Below are 23,383 nucleotides of genomic sequence, written 5' to 3' on the forward strand. Positions count from 1 at the left end.
GAAATTAGAAGACGCTTGCTTGTTTAAAGCAAACGTATAACAAACCTAGACAGTGTGATTGAAAAGCAGAGACATCACTTTGCTGACGAAAATCTGAATAGTCAAAGCTATGGTTTTTCAAATAGTCATGTATGGATGTGAGAGCTGGACCATAAAGAAGGCCGAACACCGAAGAACTGATGCTTTCAAACTGTGGTGCTGGAGAAAAACTCTTGAGAGTCCCTTGGAAATCAACCCTGAATGTTCATTAGAAGAAGTGATGCTGAAGCTAAAACTCCAATACTTTGGCCGCCTGACGCAAAGAGACATCCTGTTGGAAAAGACCTGATGCTGGGAAAGATTGAAGGCAAAAGGAGAAGGGGAGGGCAGAGGATGAGATGGTTGGATGGCATCACCAACTCAATGGACATGAGTTTAAACAAACTCCAGGAGATAGAGGAGAACAGGAGAGCCTGGCGTGCTGCACTCCACGGGGTCCCTAAGAGTTGGAAATGGCTGAGCGACGGAACGAGAACCTCAAGGAGCAGACCTCTGGAAGGAGAAGCTGTGAGGAGGGGGAAGGCCCCCAGGCTGGCCATGAAGGATTCCACGTGGAGGGTCCACGGTAACACCATTAGAGTGGTATCATCTTCGTATCTGAGGTTACTGATATTTGTCCCAGACATCTTGATTCACAGCGAGGAAAGGCCATCTGGGGGTCTTCCCCAGACCCCCCAGGACAACGGAGGACGAAGGCCAGGAGTCCAGCAAGGATGTTGGTGATGGGGTGGTCGGGAGTGGGGGCCAGACATGAGCAGAGCCTTGGGGGCCCAGTGTGGACAGCAGGCATGCAAATTCTTGCCCCAGCTGAGGGTATCTCCCCTCTACACAAGGTCATCATGGCCCAGACCGAGTGCCCTCAGCCCCGAGGGCTCACCGAAGGCTTCTTAGCGGAGTCCAGGACAGAGAGATCTCCCGGCCTGACGCTGAGTCAGGTGCGTCATGGAGCAGTGACTGGGGAAGCTGGGAAGACTCCCAGAAGGAGTCAGAGCTCCGTCCTCACCTGTCCGTCCTGTGAGGCAGGTATACTCACCTGCAAACCCATTTCATAGTTGGGTAAACCGAGGCCAAGCTGTTGTGAGGCAGAGTGAGTGGAGGTTAGGGAGGAGGGTGACAAGGAGGCCCAGGGCTGGAGCTGGAGGGGGAGCAGGTCTGGGCGCAGATGAAGCTGTTATTTGGGGGCCAGGGGGACAGATGTGGACAGGTTGCCAGGGGCTAAGCTAAGGAGGTGCAGCCCCGTGGGACCCCCGGTGGACGCCCCTCTGCTTTCCCTTGGCCGGGTGAGGTGCAGGTGAAGGGGGCGGGAAGCCTGCCTCAGGTGCAGAGAACGCAGGGGCCACAGCCCGTCCTAGTCCACAGGGCTCTGTCCCCTCCCGAGTGGCCCCTGGCAGCGCCTGTCGCTGAGGCTGGCACCTCCTGCCCTGCCTTGTCTCCTCGGCCCACCGCACTCGCCCGACCTGCTGAAGACGGGTGGGCCCGGGACCCTCCCAAGACCCCTGTCTGGGTCCCCCACCTCCCACCATCAGGTGACGGATTTATTTTCTTGGGCTCCAAGATCACTGCAGATGGTGACTGCAGCCATGAAACTGAAAGGTGCTTATTCCTTGAAAGAAAAGCTAGACAAACCTAGACAGGGTATTAAAAAGCAGAGATATCACTTTCTCAACAAAGATCTATATAGTCAAAACTATGGTTTTTCCAGTAGTCATGTACTGATGTGAGAGTCGGACCATGAAGAAGGCTGAGTGACGAACAATTGATGCTTTCAAACTGTGGTGTTGGAGAAGACTTTTGAGAGTCCCTTGGACAGCAGGGAGACCAAACCAGTCAATCCTAAAGGAAATTAATACTGAATATTCATTGGAAGGACTGAAGCATCAGTACTTTGGTCACCTGATGCAAAGAGCCGACACATTGGAAAAGACCCTGATACTGGGAAAGAGAAGGGGGCAACAGAGAACGAGATGGTTGGATGGCATCACTGACTTGATGGACATGAATTTGAGCAAAGTCCAGGAGACAGTGAAGGGCAGGGCAGCCTGGCGTGCTGCAGTCCATGGGGTCTCAAAGAGTCAGGTACAGCAGAGCAACTGAAGAACAACCATTTTGCCATTGTTTAAGAGTTTTCTTGGTTTGACTTTTTTTTTTTTTTTTAAACGGTTTAATTGGGAGGAAATTATTTCAAGCAGGCAGAAAAGTTTTAAGGCTGACCCTCAGAGCCCCTGCGCATCCTGAGCTCCGCCACCTGCCATCTCTCTGTCCCTCTTCCAGCCTCCTCTACTCCTGAGGACTCACGGTCTCTTTCCTAAAACAGGAGCAGCTCTCTCCCCTGACCATAGCACAGACTCGACCTCAGTCCACCGCCGAGCGCTGACCGGCCACCACGTGCCTGCCGACCACCTCCCCTCACTTGCTGTGCTCTGTCTTCGCTCTGCCGTCTTCCTTTCTGACCCCCAGACGGTCCTGGGTCTCTGTGCACCCATGGCCCCTGGGCTCAGCCATCCGCCCCTGAGCCCTGGTCACTTCCTGGAGGCTGGTGTAGGGACTGAGGCCCTGGTGTCTGGGCACCCTCGCAAGGGCAGGATGGAGCAAGCTGCAGGCCCAAACCCGTACACACCCCGCACCACCAGGGAGCACCCAGCCAGTCTCCGCCAGCCTCACCCGGACCCCCGGCCCAGCCGAGCCAGGTCCCCCGGGACTTGCCGTGGCCGCGTCCCTCCCTGACCTCCAGCATCACCCCCGGGTGGGCACGTCCTCTGCATGTCTTGCTGCCCTCCTCCTGCCCTCGGGGCTCCTTCTGGGCAGCGTCTAGCTTGGGCGTTCTAGGAGTCGCTGCCTCTCCCCATCCGTTGCCAGGGACCTTGCCCAGAGCTGAGGACGCTGAGACCCCGTCTTCAGCCCGGGCCCCTGTGCCCAGCTGTCTGTCTGGAAGCAGCCACGTCCTCCCCCCCGCAGAGCCAGCCCCACAGCCGCTCTGGGCACAGGCCTGGGTGCCCCGTCTCCCTGGTCCGCCACGTCCTGGGGGCTCTGCCTCTCGAATCTCTCTGCACCCAAAGCCGCTCTCCCCCCGCCCCCAGGGAGTGACAGCGGCTCCCATCCTGCCTCGACTGTTCTCCACGCTGCAGAGAACTTTCTAGAAGGCAGAGCCCTCAATACTTGCCCGCTGCTGGACTATGTGCTTCCTGGATTGGGCCCATGTCCACACGGCTAGTGAGGTCACCCAGGGGTGCCACCCTCAGGGGGTCGCAAGGGGTGTGGGGCCAGCCAAGCTGCGTTGGGTGGGTGTCTGCCGGTTTGGCTCAGTTCCCGTGGCCCTCTGTACCCATAAGTCTGGGGGCTTCCCAGGTGGCTCAGACCGTTAAGAGTTCGCCTCCAATGCAGATGTGGCTTCGATCCCTGGGTTGAGAAGACCCCCTGGAGGAGGGCATGGCTACCCACTCCAGTATTCTTCCCTGGAGAATTCCGTGAACAGAGGAGCCTGGCGGGCTACACGCCAGCGGGTCCCGCAGAGTTGGACCCAAGTGAGCGCACACACCCGTAAATCTACTGCCCTGCCCCAAGCGCCACGTCACGCCCACTGCCCCCAGCCCAGGGAGTCACCCTCTGGAACCTCGTGTTTGGCATTTGCTTGCAAGAAGATCATTCCCCAAACCCACCGGAGTAGGTCCCACCTGTGGGGGCTGCATCCCTGGGGGGCCCCGCCCTCAGCCCCGCGGGGTGGGGGGCAGGTACCGCCTCCGCCCTGGGAGCTCTGGCCACCGCAGCCCACCCAGTCCTGGAGCCCACTGCCTGCCACCTGCCCGTGCTGGGCTCCGCACTCGGCGAGCAGCCTCCCGCCGTCGGGAGCGCCAGCGCTGGGCCCGCCCCGAGTCACAGGGTAGCCAAGCAGGAGGGCCCACAGGAAGGTGCTCGCAGGACGGAGCCCAGTCCCCGCGCTGCAGCAGCAGGGCCGGGCAGCAGGACTGGCCAAGGCCTCGGGCGGGCTGACGTCCCTCCCTCGAGGCTCAAGGCTCCGGGGCCCTACACATCAGTCACGGGGGCCTCCCGAGGGCAAGGGCAGGGTGGACAGCCACTCCATCACCACTGCGGCCTGGCCTCCCCACCAGAGATCTGAGTGCAGGGCCTTCGCAGACCACGCCGTCATCCCTCAAGAGGAGGCTGAAGGCGGCCTTGCTGTGACAGTCCTGTCTGGGCCTGCCAGGGTCATCGTCCCTGATGTGGGGGTGGACAGGGCCGGGGCAGGCAGGAAGGAGGGCCAGGCCTCCTGCTGGGCCTAGAGAGGGCCGGCTTGTTCCGTCACCAGTTTCCAGGGGGAGACAGACCCCAGCCCCTTGAGGCCCCCAGGAGTCTGGTCCAGGACCGCCCCCCAAGCCCCTGTGGGGGCCTGGGGCCTGGGGCCTGGGAAAGGGCAGCTGGTAGGAATGGGCTGCGTGCACAGGGAGGGAGGCCCCCCAGGCTCCTGCATGGACCAGGGCCTCAAGGACAGTGTCTCTGGGCCCCAAGGGGGCCTCTGTGACGACAGCAACAACAGACGCACGCTCATCTCAGGGTGTCGCTCTGAAAGGGCGAGGAGGAGGACTACTGGCCTGGAGATGGCCCTCCCAGGACAGCCGGGACCCCCAAAGCCCGCGTGTGGCTCCCCAGTGCCAAGCCCCGGCACCGTCTGAGGGCCTTCCCAGGGCGGCCTGTGGCCAGGGCGGCGCCGGACCAGGGCAGGGAGGCGCAGGCGTGGGGATTGGAATCCTTTATTGACAGGCGCCAAGTCAGCCTCAGGGCCCCCCGCGGGCTGCAGGGCTGCCGGGCGGTGGCCGGGGGTGAGGGGCCTAGGACTCGGTCTCGAACATCTTCTTGCGGCCCTCCATGCCCGACTTCTCCTCGATGTTCTTCCTCCAGTCGCCCACGTCCCGCAGGTCGCGCTCCTGCAGGTGGGACAGGGCTCAGGGCGGCGCCCCGCCTCCCTGACCCCCACGTCCGGCCCTGCAGGCAGGCCCCCGGGGCTGAGCCTGCCGCCGCTGGCGGGGGCACCCTACCTTCTCAGTGTCCTCCTTCTTGACCTGCTTGAGGTTAGCCCTCAGGTCCATGCACACCTTGTGCTTGGAGCCCAGCAGCGCCTTCAGCATGGCATCGGCCGACATGCGCACGCGTCGCAGTGGGGGCCGCTTGAACTTGCCCCTCAGGTCGAACAGCTTCTGGTTCATGTCCTCCAGCTGCAGGGCAGGCAGCAGGGCTGGGCGGGCGGGCGTCGGGGACTGGGTCCCGCCACCAAGGCACCCCGCTCCCCTGGGTCCCGCCGTCAGGGCGCCCACGCCCCGGGCCCACGCGCCTTCCCTGCCCCTCGGGCGGGCGTCGGGGATGGGTTCTGCCGCCAGGGCAGCCGCGCCCCAGGCCCCACGCGCCTTCCCCGCCATCAGGGTGCCCGCACCCCTGGGTCCTGCCGTCAGGGCGCCCGCGCCCCGGGCCCATGCGCCGTCCCTGCCCTCACCTCCTTGGTGCTCTTCTGCACCCTTATCTCCATGTCATACTTCTCCTCCTCGGCCGCGTCGATCTTGGCGTGCAGCTGCCTGCAGAGCTCCTGGCGGCGGAGGTCGCGGGTGGGTGGGCAGGCGACCCCATGCTTGGCATCCACCCGCTCTGACCACCCCGCTCGTCCTCCCGACCCAGGGGGAGGCCGGGCCAGGCTGGGGACGGGGCCCACGATGCGGGGGGCCCTGGGTACCTGCACTTCAGACATGGAGCCGGGCAGGTGCAACGGCGGGCAGTGCTCCGACAGGTAGTTCTGCTTCTCCGCCTCCCGGCGGCCCTCCTCCTTCTCCAGCTCGGTGGCCGCGATCTGCAGCATGACGCTCTGGGGGTGGGGTGGCGGGCAGCGGGCGGTGAGGGGCGCAGCTGGCCAGGCCGCCGAGCCCCTGGGCCGCCCTCCCCGGGCCGGCACCTACCTTCAGGTGCTGCCTGCGGGCCGTGATGGCCCTGTGGCGTTTCTGCAGGGCAGGGGAGAGGAGGCGCAGTCAGGGCCAGCCGGTGGGGGGTCCCAGCACTCCGCACCCCTTCCTGCCCACCCGGCCAGCCCTGCGTCCTGCCCGAGGTACGGCGGGGCCTGGGCCTGGTGGGCGGACACCAGCCCGGGACACGAGGCCGCATTGGTGACCCTTTGCTGGGGCAGCCCTTCTGGTGGGGAGCGCTGGGGTCTGGAGAAGAGACTTCAGACAGGGAGGGCGAGAGGAGGGCAGGGGAGACCTCAGGCACCAGGGGTGGGGGCGGGGTGCAGCCATGAGAAAGAAGAAGCGACTCCCCGGTGACCAGGCCACAGCCCCACTTCCCCTGGCCCGTGGGAGGGGCCAGAGAGGAGGCACTTCCTCTGTTTGCCAGTGTCTTTGTGGGTGGGGTGGGGCAGTGTCACCCGCAGGGTGACAGGCAGTCTCCCTGGGCCTTGGAGCTCCAGCTTCAGGCCTGTCCTGACTCGAGGGTCCCACCCCCTCAGCGTTTTACCCCAAAGCCGGTACTCACCTCCTCACTGTCCCCAGAGGGCGGGCAGGGGGTGGGGGAGAGAGAAGAGAGGTTAGGGCCATGGGGCTGTGTGATGGGATGGGTGGGCACACGGGATGGCCAGGTGGGGACATGCGGAGACCCCCACCCAGCACTGGGGGGTGGGGGCCCTGGGGGCAGCGGGCTGAGGGTTACACTTACTCCCCCATCGTGCGCTCCTGAGCTGATAGCCTGTGGGAGAGAAAGGTGGGGGGTCAGGGCCCCTGCCCGCCAGCCCTATACCCAGTGGGGCCAGGAGAGCCCCAACCCGCCCCCTACCCCCACCTCCTTCAGGGCCACGTCTTGGAATTCCCCAGGGCGGTGGGGGGGGGGGTGGGCAGTAAGAGGAGAAAGTGTGCCCGAAATGTCCCCGCGGGCCTGGAGTTGCTGCAGCTGTCCCCACGGGAGGGTGGGTCTGGCCAGCACAGGTGGCCGCCTGAGCCGCCGGTTATTTTTAACTCTGCTCCTTCGGCTTCTGGCCCAAGTGCACACAAGATGCTGCCCCCCGGTAGGGCCTGGGGTCCCTCACACTGTGAAGTCCCCTTCCCACAGCCCACAGCTGAGGCCTGGCTGTCACCGTGCCGTCCAGGACCCCATGCCACGCCAGCCCCCTCCAGAGGCATCTCCCTGCAGCCCTCTGCTCTGCAGAAGCCCTCAGACCCCGGACCTCCACCCTAGCCCTGGAGAAGTCCCTCTGCGAGCGCGCCCCAGACACGCCCGTGCTGGCCTCGGCGGGCCGGGCCGGCCTCACCTCGCGTCTGGGCAGCGGTGCTGGGACCGAGGTCAGGCCGGCAGCGGCGAGTCGGGCTGGTGGGTCCAGGGGAGGGCTATAAATGGCCTCCCCCGGGCTGGGCCCCCGCTCAGAAAGGGCATGGAGTCCTCCTCAGACCAATGGGGGCACAGGGACCTCCCCACCTGCCCAGCCGCCTGGCCTGGCCCAGCCGCCACCGCCGCCGCCATCCAGGCCAAGAAGTCTTGGGAGGGGGTGCTGAGGCTGGGTTGGTCTATTTAGGGCGAGGTGACGACTTCGAGTTGCCTCCCTCGTATCTTGCAAGGAGCCTGAGGACAGCGTGATGGCCTCAGCAGCCATGGTGCCGGCTCAGAGGTCAGCCGAGGGGTCACTCCGGCCCAGCCCCGTCTGCCCAGATTCAGGGTCCTCTCTGGGGCCCCTCGGCTTCCCCAGGCCTCTGGGCCCCCGGGAAACAGCAGCCTGCTCACACTCTGCTGCCCACAGTCCCCTCTAGCCCAGTGGGCGGCTTGGGCAAGAGCTGCTCACGTGCTCCCTGCCTCAGGCTGGACCAGAGGCCGTGTCTGGGGCCTGCAGCAGCACTAGGGGCTCTGGGCTTAGGGTTGGGGGACTGCCCTCCAGGGGCTGGATCCCACCTTCCTCCCAGAACAGGATGGAGGCCCCAGATGGACGTGCAGCCTTGCCCGACCACCCTGCCCCTGGGCTGGCTCCCCGCACTGCTCGGAATATGTCCTTCAAACTCAGGATTTCGGCGCCACCCGCCTGGGAACCTCTCCCTGACCCGAAGGAGCCCAGGGCCCGCCTGGCTGCTCAGGCAGGCCCAGCTCTACCCTCCTCACCCCAGCCCTGGGCCTGCGGCCCCCCGCCCTGGCCCCCACCCAGCAGAGGCATCCGGACGACCATGACTTGGCATCCTCCGAGCTGGGGGTTCTCGGCCATGGGGAGGGTCAGGGAAAGCTAAAGCCGTCCAGATGTGTGGGGATTAGAGCCGCTTTCTGGGCCAGGCTGAGCCCCCAAAGGCCCCAGGGTGGCTTCTGCAGGCGACTACTGCCCCCTGCTGCGCGTGCAGGGGAGGCCTCGCACCACCGTCGTCAGTTTGGGGGCTTTGTGGGAGACTGGGGTGGCCCCAGGAAGTGGGGTTCCCTCCGCCCACTGTCACCACCCCCAAACGTCTGCCTCTTGCCCAGTGTGTCCCCAGGGGCCCAGCTCTAACTGTCTAGTCACAGATGGGGGCCCCATCTCCTGGGTCTTCCCCGTGGGCCTGGAGGGGCCCCTTTGCCCTCACTCAGCTGTCAGGCGCCAGTCAGAGGCCTCAAGGCCTGGCTGAGCCACGAGAGGAGACCCTCTCCCTGTCCACGGGAGGGGCCGTGACGGTGTCAGGAGCCCCTGACCCTGCCATGCCTGCGGAGTTCAGGAAGGACACATGATACAGGGGGGAGGCGTTTATTACGGCGGGCCCTGGGGCAGCGCGCACGGGGACACCCAGGCCCAGGGCTGCCCTCAGCAGCCGGGCAAGGGCAGATGCAGGCGGGACTGCAAGGCCGGGCCTGGCCCACCTCCCTGGCTGGCTGCAGGCGGTGCCACTGGGCGACTGGCCGCCGGGCCTGGGCCAGCATGTCTGCCCAGCGCTGGGAGTCCAGCAGCACCTTGCGACAGGCTGGGGCCGCAGCTGTGGGCCCCGGGCCCAGACGGCCAGCACCAGATCCACGCTCTGGGTAGAAGCAGGCAGAGGTGTGGGAGGAAGGGGAGAGAGACAGTGGTCAGTCTGGCCCTGAGTGAGGTACCGCCCCCCCCCCCCGCCCCCTCCTCCAGGCAGCCCACCTGGATCTGGCTGAAGGGCACGAGGAAGGTGAAGGCCTCGTTGTAGTAAGGGGTGGCCGTGCCCTTCCTGGCCGATGTCTTTCTCTTCTTCCACTTTCTCTGGTTCAGCAGGAGCTGGACCTTCACGTAGGGGTCTGGGAGAGCGAAAGGGGTCAGAGGGCCTCCCAGGTCTGAGGGCTGAGCCCTGGGTTTCCTCTGTCCACGTGGAGCGGTGGGTCCAGCTCTCATCTGCCAGCGCCGGGCTCAGGCCTGGGGCCTCCAGCACGACCACGGTCAGCCGGCCGGAGCCGGGCACGTAGCGGAGCAAGAAGCAGAGCTCCTCGGTCTGCTCAGGCTGCGGGTGGCACGAGAGGGCCTCAGCTGCCCCCCAGCACGCGGAGCCGGGTGGGAGGGTGGGAGCCGGGGGCAGGCGGGCTCACCTCGGCCGCGGCGGGTGGGCCCAGCGGGCGCCAGAGCTCCAGCACGTGCTGCAGGTCCACGGAGCCCAGTGGCAGGCTGAGCGTGCCCAGTGTCCCGTGCTGGGAGAGGCGCCTGTGCCAGGAGCAGCAGCTCGGCAGAGCCGCCCGGCCACCCCGCCCAGCCCCCCGGGCCCAGCCCGGACTCACGTGGAAGGAGCAGGTCTCCTCAAACACGGGGCACAGCGTGCCAGGGTGCACCTTTGTCTCATGTGTGCACCCGGCGTCCGGGGACAGGCTCAGGCGGGCATAGGGGTCCGCTGTGCCGCCCGGGGTCCTGGGCCTCAGGTCCGCAGCCTGCTTGAGGCCCACCCTGATCTAGCAGGCAGGGGCCCCTCCCCGGTCAGCCCTGCGCCACCCAGCACTGGGCGCCCGCCCTTCACTCGTCACCCCTCCAAAATCCCACGCATCCTCTGGGACCCCCTTACCTCCTGGCTTCCAGAGTCATACTCCAGGGACAGCTGCAGGCACCCCACTGCTGGGCACCCCCAGGTCCAGATGCCACGTTACCCAACTCCGGCTGCACCTGAGTGGTGTCACGAGAATGCTGACCGCTGTGTGGGCACCCTGTGCCCATCGGAGCCCTCGCCCCGCAGGCAGCAGGTCCACGGCAGAGCAGACCTCCAGGCCACTAGAAGGCCACCCTTCTCTCAGCCCTGTGAGACTGGCCGCCATGCCCCCCAATCCACCTCTCAGGCCACGGCCTTCCTCCGGAACCTCTGTGGCTCCCCGTGGCCCGAGCCCCTCACACCTTTGTTCGTCACCTCCCCTGCGGGGAAGGCCCCCACCTCTGCCCTGGGCAGACCAGACCACCCTGGGGGCGGAGCTGCCCCGGCCCTGGCCCACAGGGAGCTGGGTGCCCGCCTCTCACCAGGTGGGTGGTGGTGGTGAGCCCGGTGGTGCCCAGGACCACAGCCTCCTTGTCTCTGGGCCTCTTCCTGTGGCGCCCACGGCGGCAGCAGCAGACGGTGCAGAGCAGGCAGGATGTGAGGAGGACGCCCGCTACGATGGTAGCGGCCACGAGAGCCCAGCGGAGCCCTGGGGTGGCGCAGAGACGGCCTGAGATGCCACTGTGGACAGTGACCGCCCCCCACCCCCTGGGCCGTCTGCACTGTCCCCCACAGGCCCCCAGACTCACAGGGGATAGGGGTAGCGAGGTCCAGTGTGAGCCCAGGCGTGGCTGTGGTGCCCACCGGGGTGCGGGCACTGTGGGTGTCTGGAGGGTGCTCCATCTCCTGGTCCCGCTGCCTTGGAGCGAATGGCCGGGGCGGTCAGGTCACTCATGAGGGTGACCCATGGGGACCTTGCCCACCATCCCATCTGCCCAGCAGCAGCCAGCTCGGTCTGCCCGGGCACGGAGGCTGTCTGGGGTGGCCAGGGCGAGCGTTCCGAGCGGCGCCAGGTGGAGGGAGGCTCTGGGCCCTGGCCAAAGAGCTGGCTTCGCCCCTGTGGGCCCAGCCTTCCAGCCACCACCCCCTCCCCAGCCCCGCAAGCAGGCCCAGCCTGGGCAGCCCAACCCTGCCCCCACCGGCCTCCCGAGAGCCTTCCACCGCCTTCCTCCAGGAAGCCCCTTCCCACCTGGCCACTCTCCCTGGGCCCTGGCTCCCTTGAGCCCACCACGGTTTGCTGGTGACACGGGCGGAGCGTGTTCAATTGTGGGTCACCAGCCCCAGAGCAAATGGGGGGCCGGGGCTGTGCTAGGATCACGGGGTGCAGGAGGGGTGGGAGTGGGGCTCGGACCCCCAGGGTCAGCAGGGGTTCCTCTGGGCCAAAGGACGTGCCACGAGGGGCACAGCGAGGTGGGGGCAGGCAGGGCAGGGTGCAGCCGGGCGCAGGCCGGCATTCCTGCCCGCCTACCTGTCCCCGACCCTTCAGCAGCTCTGCTGCTGGGGGGGTGGAGGGCGGGGCCGGCACAGCCCACCATTCAGGAGGAGCACGCCCACAGGGACCCCCACAGGGACCTCCACAGCCCGCACACTGAGACCTCAGGCCATGAGAGTCTCCCCGCAACAGCTTGTCCTGGGCTCCCCTCCTCCGGGGGCACCGGCGGCCTCATCATAGGACCCAGCCCAGCCCCAGCCCCCCAGGAACAGGCAGGCATCAGAGCTGGACCTCACACTACCATGCCCCCCACCCACCCTGCTGCAAAGTGCGGGGAAGGTCGGAAGAGGGCCCCACTGAGATCTAACAGTCTCAGCGCCCCCTGCCAGCACCGGCCCAACCTGTTGAAGGAGGGGCCACAGTCAAAGCAGGGTGTCCTGTCTGCGGGGGTCCTGCTGCACAGCCTGGCTGTCTCCGCTTCCCCCCGAATGCGCCTGTCTCGTCCCCACAAGAGCTGTCCAACCGCAGCGGGCAGGCCCCAGCCCCCGGGAGCCACCCACATGAGGAGGGGACGTCAGGCCAGCCGGGGCTCAGAGCGGAGGCCGGGCTTGCTCTAATTCCCGCCGCTGCCAGCTTGGTGAGCTCAGGTGTGGAGCAAGAGGCCGCACGAGCCCTGCGTGAGCCCCACAGTTGTGGAGCCGGTCCTGGCTGGGGGGCCACTGGTGAGGCCCTGGTGGTGGAGTGTAGGGGCGCTCGGGGTGCTCACAGGACCGGGCAGCCCCTCTGACCACTCCTGTGCCGGCTGGTGGAGTGCCCTGGGTGGGCTGGCCAGAGCCGCAGGCCCGCAGGCCCGCAGGCCCCTGGAGCAGCCCTGCGGTCGACGTGGAGTCCCAGCTCCCACGTGGGGCTGAAAGCCCACCTTTACCTGCTGAAATGTCAGAGCCAAAGTGCGTCCTGGGGTTAAGACAGCTTCCTTCGTGATTCTCATGGTTGAGAATACGGGGTTGGTGGTCATTGTCAGCCCAGAATTCCCATCTGTGTGTGTACCTGTGTGTGTGTGTGGGTGCATGTGCATACTCGTGAGTGTGCATGCGTGTGCCCTCCCCGCACCCCGCTTGGCTGGTGTCCTCCTCCTGTTTGACCGGAGAGCCATGGACCTCGAACCGCCGGGATTTGAAGAAAGGGGAGTCCCAGAACTGCAAGAGGGGCCTGGGAGCGGACCCGAGAGGACTGCGGGCCCCTGGGCACACCAGCCACGAGCGATGGGGGCCCTGAGGCCTGGGCAGGCTCAGGGTCCCCCTGGACTGCCCGGTTCCCGCGGTGGTTAAGGTTCCGGCCTGCGTGCGGCCACCAGGTGGCGCTGTCTGCTCCACCGGCCGGGCTGGGCCGCCAGCCTGTGTCCAGGCCTGGGGTCCTGGGGTGCACTCGAGGGGGCCCCAGGAGGGCAGGTGGCCCAGGGGCGGCCCCATGGGCCCCGCTCAGCCCTCCCTGTCCCCGCATCGGCCTCTGGATGCCCTCTCTGCCTGGGCAGTGCCCCCCCCCAACCCCCGACCAGCCACTCAGGAGGCAGGAAGTTCCTCCTGGAGTGTACCTTCTGCGGCCCTGCTGGGGAAAGCCTCCGGGTGCTGAGGCCGCTTTTCCCAGGAAGCGGGGGCTGGTGTCTCAGCGGCGTCTCAGCCCCCGCCACCTCCTCCATGGCTCCCTGCAGGCCACCCTGCTCTCTCCCTCTGGGCAGTGTGCATCCTCCTCCCCACCTCCCGGCACAGGTCCGTTTGCTCCCCCAGCTGCCAAGCTTTCCTCCTGCTCCATGACCTTCCCACTGCCGCCCCCTCCCCATCCTGCTTGGCCTCGGAGACCTGAGTGAGCCCCCTCCTCCAGGAAGCCTTCCCCGTCACTCCGGGCCCTGGGACCCGCAGGAGCGACGCTGGGCTCCACGCTGTGTCCTCCCCCAGTGGGGCACGCCCGCCGTCCCTGGGGGAGGGCCTCCCTGTCAACCTGGGGCCGGGCACCTACCGAAGCTGCGCTGACTGACCCCTCCACCTTTGGTCTAACTGGAATGCTTGATTCTTCCCGGAAACAAAGTTTCTGTGCACCTCCGTCCAGAAGAACAGGATTCCCCCGGACTTCGGGGGCGGCAGGCCCACCCGGCCTCCACACACTCTCACCTGACGTCTGGCCTCCCGGCCTCCCCCTCGGCCCTGGGCGCTGGAAGACAGTGCCCGAGCGCGCGGCTTTGCTCAGCCTCCAGTGGCTGGAAACTCTGCTTGGGGTGGGGTTGGGGGGTGGCGGGGTGTGGGAGGCAGGGCTTCGGGGAGCCCCACCTCAGGGCCGGAACTGCTGGCCCTCAGGGGCCAGGAAACTCCCTTGGGAGGAGGGCCCCTCCCAGGCCCCCACCCGCAGGACTCCCCTGGGGCATCGCAGGTCCTCCCAAAGGTCCTGCCGGGGGTGGCGGTGGCCCTCTGGGCTGACCTTCAGGTGGGACAGTGGAGAGATCGGGCTGCATGAGGTTTGTCTACACCGGGGGATGTGTTCCTAGTCAGGAGGACGCCTGGGTTTGGAGGCGAGCGACTTTCTGGGTCCGCTGGAGCTGAACCCGGGGGCACTTGGCACCCAGCAAAGTGAGCGGGGCCAGGCGCCCTCCCTGGGGACTGCCCGGGCCTGTCGGCCCTTCCGTTGCTGGTTTCCAGAGCCCGGGGAGCCTTCTGGAGGCCACTCTATTCGAGCCTCTGGCCCTGGCTGTGGAGGTGGCGGGTGGAAGTCCTGCTCCACTCTACCCTCCGTGCCTCCTGCTTCAGTGGGCCCAGCAGGGCGGGTCATCGGAGCTCCACTCTGCTCTGGCCAGTTTATCTGGTCCAGTCACTCCGGGTCTGGTCCCTCCCCGGGTCCAGCTCCGACAGGCCCACCCAGGTCAGGGTGTCTCCCAACCCATTATCAACCCACGGCCTGACGTGGGGCTGGGTAATGCTTAGCCAGCCCGCAGGGCTCGTTGGGCAGGACTTCCGGGACACTGGGCCCAGGTGCCAAGGCCGCTTTGGGGACAGCACAGATGGGATGCGTGTGCAGGCGTGGGCACACGTGTGTCCCAGCTGGCCACGTGTGGCTCTGGGGGCACATGGCGCTTGGGAACGTGCATGTCCTTCTGGGCACGTGTTCCCCCGGATAAGGTCCGGGTCCCTCTGCCTGTCCCACCTGGGGATGCAGGCTCGAAAGGAGCAGTGGAACAGCTCTGGGGCCAAGAGGAGGCCTGCTGGAGCTCCTGTGCTGCGGGGGCGAGGTGCGTGGGTGGGCGTGATAGGGGCGCGGGGCTGCGGGGCCGCCTGCAGCCTTTGCCCCGCGAGGGGCTCTCCCCAGGCCAACTGTGTAGGGCCTTTGTGCCTTTCCCAGGATCTGGGCGCCTCCACGGCCAGACGGGCGTCTGAGGTTCCAGGGCAGGAAGGGGAAAACCAAACAGAGCTGGCAGCCCCAGGCCAGCCCCGCGGCCCCGAGACGGCGGCTTGGCAGCCAAGAGCCACATGGAGACCCTGGCGGGGCTCCTGGACGGGATGCTTCCTTTGAGGTTGCTGGGGGAATGTTTGAGGTTGGAACTCATGGCAGTCGCTAGCGTGGGGGAGCCGGGAGCTGTTGGCAGGGAACCATGAGACGTGCTGGAGCAGCACGCGTGCACCCCACCCTCGCCGACCCGCGCGGGGTGGGCACTCAGCTTACCACGGGCCTCCGTGGGCTGGGGTACCCGGTGCCCATCCTCTGGATCCCAGCCTGGGGGTGCCCCGATGGTCCTCGACTCGGGCTAACTGTGCCTTCTTCATCTGGACGCCTGCACCCCATCATCTGAGTGTGAGGGGTCCTGTACATGTCACGCAGGCGCCCGAGGAGCCTGCCCTCTCCGCTGAAGGCCTGCATCACGTGGAGCTGGTTCCTTGAGCTCTCTCCAGTGGAGGGCCTGGCTGCTGACTCTGAGCCTGGGTCTCCCCAGGATGCAAGCCCTGCTTCCTGGGGCATCCGGGTGAACTACACTCCGTCCTCCTGGAGACTGAGGCAGCCTGTGCCCGGCATCAGCTGCGTGTGCAGTGAGGGCAGCACCCATGTCAGAACACGGGGGTTCTCTGTGACCCAGGCATCCGGTCCCTCCCCGCGTCAGCTGCGTCTCCAAAGGGCCTCTGGGACCCATGGTTCCTCTGCAGCTTTGGGGGCCCCATTCACATTCCCTTGGGAGATCTATTCATCGGGGCACCCCCACCGTCAGAGCATCGTTTCCTCACTCCTGGGGATTCCTGGAGACACACTCAGCTTCTGCGCTTCCTGGCAGCCTCTCCTCCCACACCAAGGTGCCGGGGGCATGTTCCCTGCTGGTCTGGACACTGGGGCTCTCTGTTCCGTGGTCGCCTGGTTCCTGGAAAGCCTGTGCGCATTAGTTGGCCCCCTGGGTGCCTGGACCGTCCCCCAGACACGTCTCTCATTGGCCTGAGTGCCGGTTCAAGCCCCGCGGCCCTGCTCCTGCGGTCTGGATGCCCCGCGCCCCATTCACAGCCCCCACCCGTGCATGCCCCCTCGTCCTTGACCCCACTCTGCGCTATTCATTCCCATGCTGGCTGTGCTCGCCACATGGCCAGGTGTCCGGGGCTGTACCTACGCTTCCCAAGAGCTGGACGCCACCCGAGAGACATGTCAGGGTCCTACCCCTGTAGTCTGGGTGTCTGGGTCCTCTACCCCAGGGGTCGGAGTGTCTGGGTCCTCTACCCCAGGGGTCGGAGTGTCTGGGTCCTCTACCCCGTTACTGGAGTGTCTGAGGCCCCCGTCCCATCTGCTGCAGAGCTCAACTGTCCAGTCCACGTCCCTTTAAGACCGAGAGCCTGCGGGAACCTCGGGGGCGAGTCCTGGCAGGCTCTTGTTTGGAGCCCTGGGGCCTCACCCCATTCCCTGGAGAACCAGGATGTGTTCCTTGTCATCCGGTCGTCCTGACCAAATGCACCAGGACACTGGGCACCTGGCCGCCCGCCTGCTGGGCATCGGGCGACATGGGCACGGTCCTGGGCGCTCACACCAGCCCCGTGAGACGCTGTCTCCTGCTCCTCCATCGGAGGGTCTGGCTGCCCTGTCCCAGAGCCTCAGCTGGCAGCCCAGCGCCTAAACTCAGCACGGTGTGTCTCCACATCCTTGGGGGACTGGTACCTTTGCCTGTGTCTGCACCAGCTCACCTAGGCCGGCCGGTCTATTCGTTTATCCAGATAGATCAGGCCAGGTACCATCACCTCAGGCTTCCCTAGTGGCTCAGATGGTAAAGAATCTGCTTGCAATGCAGGAAACCTGGGTTTGGTCCCTGGGCTAGGAAGATCCCCTGGAGGAGGGCACAGCGACCCACCCCAGTACTCCTGCCTGGAGAATCCCATGGACAGAGGAGCCTGGCGGGGGCTGTGATCCATGGGGCCCCAAAGAGTCGGCCAGTGAGCGACTGACACATCCACCGCTTTTTTTACCGTGAGCCTCATTTTCTGACTCTCCCCACCCTTTCCTCTGTTTTGAGTCCAGACCACTCACCCACCCGCCCTACCACCCTCTGGGTGTAGCTGCAGTCTGTCCGCTCTTCCCATGAAGCCTCAGGCCCCAGGAACCCACGGCTCCTGCCGTTATGTTCTGACCCACAGTTTTCTGAGTATCTGGGTGGCCTATATCCCACTCCTTTGATCACCTTGGTAACAAGGACTCCAACCATCAACCTGAAGGGTACCCTGCCACCCCTGTCTCCAGGACCTCTGGGCCATCCACCTCCACCGTCCAGCCCCCTCACTGTTCACCTTCCATCGTCCCCTCCATCATCCGCCCCCATCGTCCCCCATCTTCCCCCTTATCGTCCCCCCATCGTCCCCACTGTCATCCCCCCATCGTCCCCTCCACCGTCCCCCCATCGTCCCCCCTGTCATCCCCCCCATCGTCCCCCATCTTCCCCCTTATCATCCCCCCATCGTCCCCCCTGTCGTCCCCCCGTCGTCCCCACCATCGTCCCTCCCGTCGTCCCCACCATCGTTCCCCTCCTCGGCCAGGCCATTCTTGGAAGTGCTAGGTGACGTCCATCCTCCAGTTCCCAAGGCCTTATCTCCAGTTGCCTGAATCTCCATTCATCAAGGTCTCGGGGACCCAGGACCCCACTGCCTGCCTCTCGCAGAGGCCCACGTCCCAGATCTCGGGCCCCCAGTGGCTGGTTCCAAATCCCACTGGAATGCCCGGTGCCCATTCACGGATGTCTGGGCCTCTGTGAGTCCGTTCATCCTGGCCTGGTGTCTCCACTGGGCTAACCCGTGACTCCAGGCAGGCGGCTCCCTGCTGTGCAAGGGTCCAGGGATTCCAGGCTCCTTCTGGGGGCTCTGGACCCTCCGCCGTCCCTGGAGCACATGAGGGGCATGAACCCTGTTCACAGAAGGCCGTGGCCTTACACCCTGGGACTGAGACAGCGGTGCCTCGGCCCCTGCACCTCCGAGTCTCCGGGCACCTTTGATGGCGAGTGTCCAGCACTCGCCCGGGTGTCAGGGCCCTGCACCCCGCTCCCAAGTGCCCGAGTCCCACGTGCCGTGAGTCTGGGTGTTGGGGGGCTCTGTTCTCCTTTCACCAAGGATTTCACCAGTATGGATCCTGAGAGGTTTGCACCCCACATCCCAGGTCTCCGGGCCCCACGGCCGGTTCCAAGTTCCACTGCGTCTTTGGACGCCTGGGGCCCATTCACGGGTGTCTGGGCGTCTGTGAGCCCATTCATTCTCGGCCCGGGGCTCTGTGCCCTATTCATGCGTGGCGCTGGGCGGGCTCGCCCCGTCCGCCCCGACTCCGAGACAGGCGGTGCTTTGTCGCCCCAATTCCAGGAACAGCTGCCGCGCAGCCAGCAGGCGCATTCCGGGGTTTGGCTGGAAGCCAATGCAAACCCCGGTATCGCTGGCACCGGGAGCCGTGGGGGCAGGGGTGGGGAATGGCCATGGAGGGAGAGTGTGGACCCTCGGCTTGGGAGCAGGCCAGCGGAGCCTTCCCTCCACCGTGCGTGTCCTGGACGGGCTGCCAGCGGCTGAGCGTGCATTCCAGACCCCTCCTTGGAGCTCACATTTCCTGCCCAGGCCACCCCCGGCCCACCCGCCGCTGCCTGCCCGGGAAGGGGGGAGCCTCCAGGCAGGCCCAGGGGCCCAGGCTGAGCGGGTGCAGGGGATGCCACCTCTGGGGGCCACAGACCCCTGAGCCCCCACCATGACCCTGGCCACTGCCCGCCATGGCTCTAGGGCTGACAGCCCCAGGGGGATGGGGCCCGTCAGGCCCCGGTTGGGGCTGACCCCACTCTTCCCACCTCACATCAGGATGTAAAGGGTGTGCATGTGACATGTCCTGCCCAGGGGCTTCCTGGGGGTCAGGGAGCGTGCTAGCTTCCCAGAAGTCTCCACGGGGGCCAGGACCTGAGCCCCACTTTCTAGGGCCCCACATGAGGGCCTGATCCAAGCTCTGGGTGAGGGTCGGTGTATTCTCTGGGCAGGCCTGCTGGGTGGGGGTCTCCTCTCTCAGGATCCAGAGGTCCAGGCATCCCCCTGGTTGGAGGGTCCTGGCCTCCCCCCCACCACTGCCATCCAGGCCACTCCAGCTCTCTGTGGGCCGGGCGCCAGCCCCTGACCCTTCCCCAGGCTCCCAGGGCTACTGTGGACCCACCCCCATTTCTGGCAATATGCACGGGAGCCCCTTCACTCAGGTCTGGAGGTCGGTGGGGGCATCTGAGGCCTTCCTCCCAATCGGCCAGTGGGTGGGCAGCCCTGAGGTCAGCCAGGTGGGCCCCGAGGCCCATACCCCATTTCTGGGCCCGAGCTGGGAGTGTGGACAGGGCCTGGGGATGGCGTGCAGACAGGTCACTTCCGCCTCCTTCATGGCCTCTCAGTCCCTGGGCTGCGGGGAGGCCCCTGCTGTGAGGGTGTCCTCCAGGGACACCTCCCGAGCCCGCGGTGACTGCCCATCTCGCAGCTGGCAGGGACCCCACCGGGTCGTGATGACTCACAGCGGGAGACTGGGGAGCAGCTGCAGAGAGGGCCTCTGATCCGGGCCTGGGGGCTTGAGGCGCCCTGGAAGGCGCCACCCACCCTTCTGTCCTCACTCTGGGCCGGGGGACCCCCGAGGCCGGCCATGGTCTCCCTGCCTCCCTCCCCATGGGCAGCTGGTCCCTCCGGCCCCTGCCAGGGTCTCCTGCTCGGTCTCCAGGTGAGGCCGGAAGGCCTGGGGCTCCCACAGATGCCGCCTGCTCTCGGCCTCCCAGGCAGTCACCCCCAGGGCAGCGGGGGTGCCCATCAACAGCTTCCCTGGGAGGCCTGACGGCAGGGCCAGGGCCAAGGTGGTCGGGCTAAGATCAGCCGGGTTCCAAGCTCCCCCTGCTGTCCGCTGGCCGCTCCTGGAGGCGGCCTGACCTCCTACCCCCGCCGGACCCCAGCTCCCTCCCCAGAGCCTGCCCAGCTCCGCCTGCAGCCTGCTGCCCAGCCCTGGGCAGGCTGCCTAGCAGGCAGGCGTGTGGGCGCCCCCTTCCGTACACAGGCCTCATGCTGGGCCCCCCTCCGCTGTCCTAACCCTCCTTCTCCCAGAGGCCGGCCTCGGGACCCTGAGTTTGAGACGCCCCATCCCAGACCCCTCTGCACAGAACCCTCCTCCCAGATAAAAGGCTTCGCTACCTGAGGGCCTGGTTTGTGCAGAACGCCTTAACTGAGGCCCCTTGTGAGCAGCTCTCCACCCTGGACACCCCCTCCCCAAACACGCTCTGTGTGGGCTCACTGGGCCCCCAAGGGGGTCTGGGATCACCTGGGAAAGAGATCCATCTCCCTGATCTCAGCTCGTCCCACCGGCCCACAGACAGAGGGGCAAACAGCAGCCCTGGGGGGCGCGAGGCGAGATGGAACAACGGATGGGATGGGCAGGAGGAGCTGTGAGGACGCAAGGGCTGGGCGGGGGGAGGCAGAGAAGGGGGAGCTCGCCTGGGCACCTCGGGGCGGGCTGGAGGGGAGCACGGGCCTCAGGCTCTGGTGGGCCCGGCTGGGAGGCTGTGGAGCGGCCCTTCCCCTCGGTCCTGAAACCACCGCCCTGCACCCGCTGGGGCCTCGGAGCCTGCAGCTTCCCCCGGACGTGCAGGGGGCCCCCAGCTCCATGTGTGGGCAAGTGCACACCCCAGCACACCTACACACACATGTATATCCGTACCCACGGTGCACATTACGCCCACGTGTGCACACGCAGCTCCCGAGACCTGACTGTCCAGAGGCCACCTTGGCCCCCAGGACCCCACACCCCCAGGCGGCGTGCCCTGCTGCCCCGCACTGTCCACCTCGGCCACACTTTGTGGGGCAGGGACGTCTTGGCCCCGCGATGGCCACTGGCTCCCACGCTCCCTCACCGTCCTGCAGGATGTTTACACGCGGGTCCCCTGCGGGTGCTGCCCGGCCCCAGAGTGGACGGCACTCAGGCCCAGGCACGAGAGGACCCTGGTGGGCGGCCAGAGTTTTCGGGCAGGGCTCGGGCAGGGCCCAGGCTCTGGAGCCTCCACCTCTGCTCCTAGCCGCGGGGCCAGACTCCTGGCCCGCCTCGCTGTTCCTGCGGGTGCTGTACTGCCTCTGTGTACTTATGGGCCCGATCTTGTCCCCACACCTGGGGTCTGGCTGAGCTCCGGGGCCCCCATGACCCCTGTGTTTCTATGGGTCTCTGCTCGGTGCCTAGAAACACTTGGTGTGCTTCCTCACCTTCCTAGCCTGTGATCCGGAGCAAACTGGGGGACCAGGAACACCCCCACTTTCCCCTCTGTAACTGGGAAGAAGAGCTGTGGCCCTCTCTGAGGGCTGCTGGGACTTAAGCAGGTTCCAGTGTTCTTGCCTGAAAAATCCCATGGATGGAGGAGCCTGCTAGGCTACAGTTCATGGGGTTGCACAGAGTCGGACGTGACTGAGCGACTTCACGTGGCAAGAAGTAAGAACGGCGGTGGGAGCGTCCGTGTCACTTCACTCCAGCCGCTGCATGTTCGCCACCGCACCCCCAGGCTGGGCGTCTGCCTGTGTGCTCACACCTGTCATCTCCTCAGCCTCTTTGGACCCTGATCAGTCGGTCAGCCCCACCCTCTGTGTGCGTGTGTGTGTCCATCTGTCTTCCGTCCATCCCCCACCCATCCATCCATTCATCCTCCATCCATCCTCCATCCATCCCTCATCCATTGATCCATCCATCCGCCACCCATCTATCCGTACATTCTCTATTGATCCATCCTCCATTCATCATCCATCCATCCTCTATCCTCCATCCACCCATCCACCCATCCATTCATCCATCATCACCCATCCACCTTCTATCCATCCATCTATCCATTCATCCATGTTTCCATTTTTCTCCCCTTTCCTCCTTCCCTCCCTCCCTCCTTCTCACTGAGTCCATCTTGTGTGTGGGGCTTGGGAGCTTGTGCACGAGGACGCTGATGATCTTGGGGCGGGTCCCCGAGTAAGTAACAATTGCCAAGCCATTCTCCTGGGAGACTTTCTTCCCCTAGAATGGTGCCCCTTAGGCCCCAAATCCCCCACATCTTTGTTGGGTAAAGATACTTGGGCCTCATCAGCTGAAGGTACCAGATGCTGGGGAACAGCCCAGTGGGCTGCAGGACTCAGCCAGACCCTCTAGAGCCCTGAAATCAGAGCAGGTAGAACCTCTGGGGGGGTCTCTCCACCCTGGAGAGCACGGAGGGCTGAGGAGGCAGGATGCGGGGCCCTGAGGTACAGCCAGGAGGAGCACCAAAGACCATCCTGAGACCCCAGCCTGCTCAGCAAGAGACAAAGCAGAGGAAATACCAAGCCCCCATCCCTGGAGGGGACACCAAGAGACAGAGAGCATGGGACTCGGTGTCCACGGGCCACAGAAGCTCTGCTGGTGAGAGGTGAGAAGTTCTCCTGAGTGTCCACGGAGAGCAGACACCAGAGCACCTGCGACCCGGGATGCGGTCAGTGAGCCACCCCCTCCCACTCTGCCAGGAAGCCGAGGCAGCGCCTGCCGTGTGACGCCTGTGTGGGGGCCAGTGAGGAGGGAAGTGCTGCCCACGGCCCCCTCGGGAGGCGGTGGGCACCGGCTCCCGTCCTGACGGACCCCTCAGGAGGTGGTAGGCACCGGCTCTCCTCCTGACCCTGATGCTGGGAAAGGTTGAGGGCAGGAGGAGAAGCGGGGGGCAGAGGATGAGATGGCTGGATGGCATCACTGACGCGATGGACGTGAATCTGAGCAGGCTCCAGGAGAGAGTGAAGGACGGGAGAACCTGTGCTGCAGTCCAGGGTGTCGCAGAGTCAGACACGACCGAGTGACCGAATGACTGAATGACTACAACATCCCCTCAATCCTCGCAGTTACTTGTTGAAAGATCAAAGCTGTTTGTTTTAGAGAATCTCCAGTACTCTGCATTTCCTGGATCACACCGCAGCATTTTTCCGTGCTCCGTGTTTCTTGTTGGCCCTGATCCATTTGAGGTCAAATTTTTGGGCAAGGCTACTTTGAAGGCAGATATGCTGTGTCCTGTGGCGCCAGGGCCAGAGGTGCGTGGTGACCAGGGTGTCTCTTCTGTGACGCTGACCAGCGGGCAGCATGGGGTCAGCCAGAGCCGACGGCCACCCAGCTCCCTCAGCAGTTTCCATGGTTTTAGCAGCCGCTGGTGACCTTTGGCTGACGGGCTGGCAGACAACAGAGCCACATCCAGCTGGCCATCTGTTTCTGCAAATAGACTTTTATTGAAACACAGCCCCGACGCCTTGTCCACAGGCCACCCATGGCTTCTTTCGTGGTATGATGGCTGTGGTGGGCTGGATTCTAAGAAACCCTGCTTCTGGCCAGATTTTCTGCCCTAGTTCCCAGAACGGTGAATACCTTGAGAGTTCACTGTCGTGCTGGGGTTATGTTACTAGCAAAAGGGGGGTTGAGGATGTCATTAAGGCTGCTAATCATTTGACTTTAAAATACAGAG

General features: G+C 65.3%; 2 protein-coding genes across 3 annotated transcripts; both read right to left on the reverse strand.

Annotated features, from left to right (window-relative positions):
* Positions 1-4,767: 4,767 nt before the first annotated feature.
* Positions 4,768-7,366, reverse strand: TNNI2 (troponin I2, fast skeletal type). Of its 2 annotated transcripts, NM_001192094.1 has the most exons (8): positions 7,313-7,366; positions 6,724-6,753; positions 6,544-6,550; positions 5,976-6,017; positions 5,756-5,884; positions 5,522-5,611; positions 5,070-5,246; positions 4,768-4,958 (listed from the first exon to the last, which is right to left on the reverse strand). In NM_001192094.1, exons 2-8 carry the CDS (start codon positions 6,729-6,731, stop codon positions 4,863-4,865), a joined length of 549 nt encoding a protein of 182 aa, NP_001179023.1. In that variant the 5' UTR covers positions 6,732-6,753; positions 7,313-7,366; the 3' UTR covers positions 4,768-4,862. The 2 variants fall into 2 exon arrangements, with proteins under 2 accessions (NP_001179023.1, XP_059738782.1); XM_059882799.1 differs by having other exon boundaries at positions 4,769-4,958; positions 5,976-6,550; positions 7,313-7,365.
* Positions 7,367-8,523: 1,157 nt separating this feature from the next.
* On the reverse strand, positions 8,524-13,637 carry SYT8 (synaptotagmin 8). The gene is given in 10 exon segments (XM_059883135.1): positions 8,524-8,960; positions 8,963-9,020; positions 9,131-9,264; positions 9,353-9,464; positions 9,550-9,903; positions 10,014-10,057; positions 10,060-10,111; positions 10,457-10,623; positions 10,724-10,833; positions 13,420-13,637. Coding segments are annotated over 9 exon segments (1,290 nt in total). The 5' UTR covers positions 10,818-10,833; positions 13,420-13,637; the 3' UTR covers positions 8,524-8,685.
* Between the last annotated feature and the right edge of the window lie 9,746 nt (positions 13,638-23,383).

The sequence above is a fragment of the Bos taurus genome, chromosome 29 (genome assembly GCF_002263795.3).
Source record: "Bos taurus isolate L1 Dominette 01449 registration number 42190680 breed Hereford chromosome 29, ARS-UCD2.0, whole genome shotgun sequence".
Taxonomy (NCBI): domain Eukaryota; kingdom Metazoa; phylum Chordata; class Mammalia; order Artiodactyla; family Bovidae; genus Bos; species Bos taurus.

What these genes read in the sequence shown, in the direction of transcription:
- TNNI2 (NM_001192094.1), bottom strand. An exon ending in CCCGCAGGCAGCACCTGAAG is followed by an intron (nt 5,885 to 5,975) that starts GTAGGTGCCGGC and finishes CCCCACCCCCAG; the next exon opens with AGCGTCATGCTGCAGATCGC. An exon ending in AGAAGGAGGACACTGAGAAG is followed by an intron (nt 4,959 to 5,069) that starts GTAGGGTGCCCC and finishes TCCCACCTGCAG; the next exon opens with GAGCGCGACCTGCGGGACGT.